The 6,033-nt window shown below is 36.1% G+C and overlaps 1 protein-coding gene across 2 annotated transcripts; it reads left to right on the top strand.

Moving 5' to 3' along the window:
- Positions 1-486: 486 nt before the first annotated feature.
- On the top strand, positions 487-4,709 carry LOC143080125 (uncharacterized). 2 transcript variants are annotated; one of them, XM_076255819.1, is made up of 6 exons: positions 487-1,531; positions 1,680-1,936; positions 2,166-2,266; positions 2,571-2,831; positions 3,598-3,691; positions 4,280-4,709. In XM_076255819.1, exons 1-6 carry the CDS (start codon positions 1,285-1,287, stop codon positions 4,568-4,570), a joined length of 1,251 nt encoding a protein of 416 aa, XP_076111934.1. In that variant the 5' UTR covers positions 487-1,284; the 3' UTR covers positions 4,571-4,709. The 2 variants fall into 2 exon arrangements, with proteins under 2 accessions (XP_076111934.1, XP_076111935.1); XM_076255820.1 differs by lacking the exon at positions 1,680-1,936 and having other exon boundaries at positions 1,344-1,531.
- The last annotated feature ends 1,324 nt before the right edge of the window (positions 4,710-6,033 follow it).

The following is a 6,033-nucleotide window of genomic DNA, read 5'->3' as shown; positions in this document are numbered from 1 at the left end:
AACCTTCTTTAAGTAAGAATACACCATTTTACAAGAAAATATATTCTTTTTATTGCAATGAAAATGTTATACTTCACCGGTCTTTTAACATGTTACAATTTGCAATATATACCTGTATGAAGAACCAACTTTTTGTTGTTATTGCATATCTATGGAAAGCCACAGTGACCCCCCCCCCCCCCCCCCCCCCCCCCGATTATTTAAAAAAAAATGTAAATCTAAAGATGACTGAAGCATCACAAATATGATGAACAAATTGGTAAAATGGCTATCAAAGATAATAGGAATCAACAAGGGCTGATATGATTCAACAGAGTTTTTGAGAGTCAGAAAAAAAAATGTTATATAACCACACGATATTAATGTTCAGTTGATATTTCTACAGTTCAGTGTTTACAGGTGAACTGATTTTGACATACACTGTGCAATCTATTAATTAGCGATTTAGCCGTACATTTTTGTTACGTTATATATTAACAATGACTTAAGCCTCAGTCACACTGTCACGTTTCGACAGCTAGGTTTTAGTACGTGTAGAAATGCTACGTTTCATGGCATTTTTTTGTCATTTTTAACGGTCCGTACGTTTAACTAGGTTTACGCCACGTTTTGATACGTTCTTCTACGTATTGTTTCGTTTTGTTACGATTTGCTAGGTTTTTTTATAACTACAAGGGGTACGTTCTACTAGGTTTTAATACGCTTCAGTACGTATAAACTACGTTTTTACTACGGTTTACTACGTTTCACTACGTATTACTAGGGTTTAGTACGTTTCTAAATCGGTTCAAGTACGCTTTTGCACGATTTCCTACGATTTAGCAAGTTTATTGCACGCAGTATCACGTGTCACTACGCTGTGATCACTTATCATGAAACGGCATCATTATTCAATAAAATTTAGAAAGGACAGAGATGCAAAGAGGGAGCAGAGTAACTAAAACAAATCTGGAGACATTAATAGAGGTACACTTTATAATTATTAATACATCTGTCATTGTAATTAAATTATTTTGTTCCCATTTTATGGTCTAAAAATTTAGATTTTTTGTACTCAAAAGAAAGATTTTATTGTTTTTTCTTTCAGATAAGATTTTTGTTGAGTGGATACATGAATCATGAAAAAACATTTAAAGCTTTGGTTAGAACATTGTCAATGCTTTCCCTTTTATAATAATTGCTCTTTTGAAATATTCTACGTTGCACATTGTCCGTTTTAAATCCAATTTTCCTCTTACCGGTATTTGATTTATCTTTTAGTGTGTTTCAAACCAGACCGTTCTGATGAGGACCATAGGCAGAGGAAGGGGTCGTGGTGGGCGTGGCAGAGGCCGCATAGTTAGTGTGGCGCCTGAGACTGAAACAACTAATACACAAGAAACAAATGAGCAAACACAAAATAGTGATACTGAACAGCCAGCTAATACCAATAAAGAGAAGCGCAAAAGAAGCAAGCCATTAGAAATACCACAAGAAAAGCAGGATGAGTTGGCAGATTGGTATAGAGAAAACGAACCTCTATACAACAAAGGTACATGTATTTATTTGCTATAATTTAAAATATTAATACGGAGAATAAATGTCAAAAGATGTTAACCCCACCAGTAGACATAGATAAACTTACAGCATGGTCTTTATATTTAAAAATCAATGTGACCGATTTTTTTCTTCTCTTTCAGCTCATTATCAGTACAAAGATACTGCTCTCAAAAATACACGATGGCAAGCAAAAGCTAATGAGCTAGGGGTAGAGGATTGGAAGACTCTCAGGACATGGGTTGAGTCAATGAGATCTCAGCTCGGAAGACTGACACGAGAAGGCAATAAATCTGGTTCAGGCAGAAAAGATGATACTCAAAGAGACAAATGGATCAAAGAAAAATTTGGCTTCTTGGGTCCACATATTGCCAGAATAGAAACCAGAGGAGGAATAAACGTGTGCAATACAGTTTTCTATTACTTAATATTTCAGTTCACTTTTTTTACCTTTTATTGTTATTTCCTTTGTTGAATTCCCGTACCTTTTTTCTTTTTCTAAATGATACTTAATGTTCTGATTCTACGAAATTCATTTTACAGCTGTTTCATTTCAAACGTTTGACTTTATCTCGATATATCTTGTACGAATACATAAATAATGTTCCGATTATGTCTGAATATTTCAGCTGAAAGAGAAACTCAAGGCAAAATACGGAACAGATGCTTGCGTCGATTCTCCCAGTGAACATGAGGACGAAGAGGAAAGTCAAGAAGACGATGAAAGAAGGTCAGTAACCATTTACTTCTTTGTATAATTAGTTAAATTGAAACTATATCTTCACATCAGGACTTATTATAATGTTTTGGTCCGTCCGTCCGTCCGTCCATCACACTTACATTTGTAAATACTTTTCAGTTAAAAGTAATTGTATCAGATTGATTGTGCTTCCGGCATTTCTTGTTTTCTTGTTATGAGATAGGGTGTCAAGCCAGTCAAGGTCGTTCAAAACCCACCGTAGTAGTAGAGATAGAGTGTCTTTTTGTATTGTTTAGAACAAAAAATACAACTTTCATCGTTTTTTTTTCTTTAGATCGCAATGTAATCTTGAGGAGACGTCCAGCACAATAGATATTCCCTCTCCTATAGTTACAACAAAAACGAAAAAGAAATACCAGAAGATGCAATCTCCAGTTGAAAAAGACATCCAGGAAGCAATAAAACAGTCTTCTGAATTACAGAAACAAGTGCAGGCTAAGCTGGCTAGTCACGCGGACATGACACCCGAAAGGCAGAACTGGGGACATTGGATGGTCAGCATTCTTCCAGGTATTGACGACAGATTGTGGGGGAGGTATGCTATGCTTTTGTATGTTAATGTTTTGTTACTTGATGAATGTGTACTATACACGGCCGAATACGCTATATAAAAATCGTGTATCATCGAGCAGAGGGTCTATTCTGATTTTTTAGGAGGAAAAACATAACTCCACGGTGCAGTGCAACAACTTTTTGATGTACTGTAGCAGCTTTAAAATTGAACACCATACAAATCGTTTAAGCCTGGTACCAACATCCTGTGTCCGATGATACGCTATGGTAATGACATTAGTTTTTATACCCCGCCACACGAAGTCGCAAGGCATTGTGTAATACCCTTCGTAAAAAACGTTTGGTTGAGTGTCCGTTCGTCTGCGTATTGCCTGTCTGTCTGCTCTTTCGTCCGCTTGTCCATCTGTCCGTCCGTCATCGACTGTTACCAAGTAGTCATTTAAGAACGAATCCATAATTTTTATTGAAACTTTGCTCAATTGTTGAGTACTAAACAGAGAGCTTTTACAAGTTTAATGTTAAGATATATCGAAAACTTCGTTTTTAAGTTAAGCCGTTTTGAAATGAAACTTTGAAGTTATTGAGCGATTTTCATGAAACTTTGCAAAAATATTATATGTAAAGATTGGTGTTTATCAAACTTCAGTATGATTCGTTTTCAATTATTTTCCTCCCACTTTCTCAAAAGAAGAGATGTATCAAAAATAATCCATTATAGCTATATTTTACATTAATATGATATTGATTCTCACTTTTTAAATGAATTTATATCAAATTTTTGCTTTCAGGTTTAAAAGAGAGAGTATGGATCTATTGGGCAGATTTCAAAAGGAAAGTAAGGAGCTACGCAGCCGTGATAAACAACGTCTTCAGCAACTGCAGGTATATTATTCACATATTATTTACTAGTACTAGTATTGTGTTAAGACTGAAAGGTCAGAACATGTTTCGAAATACACATTTCTTTAGTTCACCTGCATATTTTGGATGTCTCGTGTTGTAATTACTCTCAGGTAATTGCTGCATTTTGAAATTGTCATGCGTCCGGTCATATATATATATATTTATATATACTACGTATATTAAAACGATATGGTTACAGAATTGGATCCAGGAATTTAGAAAGGGGCGTAGACTATATTTTGTTGGCGAGCGGAGCGAGGCGAAATTGTTTTTTTTTTGGCTAAAATCACGTAAAAAGGGGGGAAAAAAGTACAAATAAAGGGGCGTACGCCCTCTATGCCCCCCCCTCCCGAATCCGCCACTGCTGTGTATCATTGACTTAGGAACTGGGATTTATTTATCTTTAAGAAATCGGCATTACCGAACAAGGCAACAGTACCCCGTACAGTTATGTTAATTATCCTTCCTTGAAACCCCGCATAACCCCAGTTCTAGTACCTAATTCCAACGCCGATGATACACAGCTGATCAAACTTGTTTATATGGTCATGGTTTTTTTTGTTGCAGGGATTCACTGGTCAACAATCTGCATTGAATGTTCCCATGGGCAGCTTCTGTAATCAATCAAGTAATGTTGGGTACCTACCTGCATGGCAGCAGCAATATCAGCTACCTGGACAGGACGTCGTCTTTCTGCAAAACCGGTCTAAAACTCAAGCAGACATTGAACCTATAAGAGCACATTCTGCTCCACCTGTTACATGCGCACAAGATATTACAACATCAAGTATTGCCAGTGTAATAATGCAATCGGATTCAATGAACGTTGATTCACCCTCATCGTCACTTTTCTCATAAACTTATTCATACCAGGAACCGTACAGGTGTTTTAAAGTTTTATATGAATGACATTAAAAGACGACTCTATTATGTAGACAGTTTGTTTATTTCATGTATTATGACAGTTGTCTGTAAAATTAAAAGTTTTTTTGTTTGAGTGATTATTTTGTTGGTTAATATAAAAAAAAGAAGATGTGGTGTAATTGCCAATGAGACAACTCTACACAAGAGACCAAATGACACAGAAATTAACAACTATGGGTCATCGTATGGCCTTCAACATTGAGCAAAGTCCATACCGCATAGTCAGCTATAAGAGGACCCGAAATGACAAATGTAAAACAATTCGAACGAAAAAAAAAAAACTAACGGCCTTATTAATGTACAAATAAATGAACGAAAAACAATATGTAACACAGCAACAAACGACAACCACTGAGTTACAGGCTCTTGACTTGGGACAGGCACATGCATACATGATGCGGCGGGGTTAAATATGTTAGCGGGATCCCAAAGTTTTTTTTTTATTTTGATTTGTCTTGTTGTTTTAGTGTTATAATAATGAAATTTTCAATTTATCCTAAGTATGCTGACCCATGCGTGCCATTGTTTTTAAAAGACCAGAAAACTGGTATTGATAGAAGAATTTCTTAAAGTTTAATTACATGTATCATGATAATATTTTTTGATACATTCAAAGTTAAATAAACAAAAGTACAAATCATATACTTATCATTCAAATATACTACGATAAGACAGTTAAAAAACGTTATTGAACCATTCGTTCTTGCCATGGAACTTTTCCTGCAGGTGACGAATAATAGTGTTTAAGATACAGTCTTTGTTGTTTTGCTGCCTTGATAGGATAGTTGCGATCTTGCACATCATCAATGTCCTTCAGGTTTGTTTCGTCTCGCCAAGCTCCAGGTAAAGGTGGTTCTCGTCTTCTCTGTCTAACAAAATGTTCTGATCACCTGGATATCTTATCCTCATTATATTGTGCAGACAAACACAGGCCAGAATAATGGATACGACATTGTTAGGCTCTTGCTTTAAAGTTGAAAGTAAGCATTGAAATCGATTTGCAAGTATCCCAAATGCGTTTTCAACAACTCTTCGTGATCGCGATAGCCTGTAGTTAAAAACTCTCTCTTCAAGGGTCATGTTCCTCCTAGAAAAGGGCTTCATTAGCCAACTTCTGAGGGCGAACGCGTCGTCACCAACGATGAAGTACGGAATGTCTTTGTCATCATTCGGAAGAGGCTCTGCTTTTGGTATGTGCATATTCTCATCAATTATATGATTTTTTAAGTCTGACTGATTCCAAATTTGTGCATCAGAGCAAGCACCTGGTGCGCCAACGTTAACCCATTTGAATTTATAATTAGCGTCTACTAAGCTCATTAGAACTATAGAATGGAATCCTTTATAATTATAGTATTTAGAACCACCACCAGCCGGACATTTGATAGCAACGTGTT

The sequence above is a fragment of the Mytilus galloprovincialis genome, chromosome 6 (genome assembly GCF_965363235.1).
Source record: "Mytilus galloprovincialis chromosome 6, xbMytGall1.hap1.1, whole genome shotgun sequence".
In the NCBI taxonomy this organism is placed as follows: Eukaryota; Metazoa; Mollusca; class Bivalvia; order Mytilida; family Mytilidae; genus Mytilus; species Mytilus galloprovincialis.
This window is presented reverse-complemented; position numbering and strand designations above follow the sequence as displayed.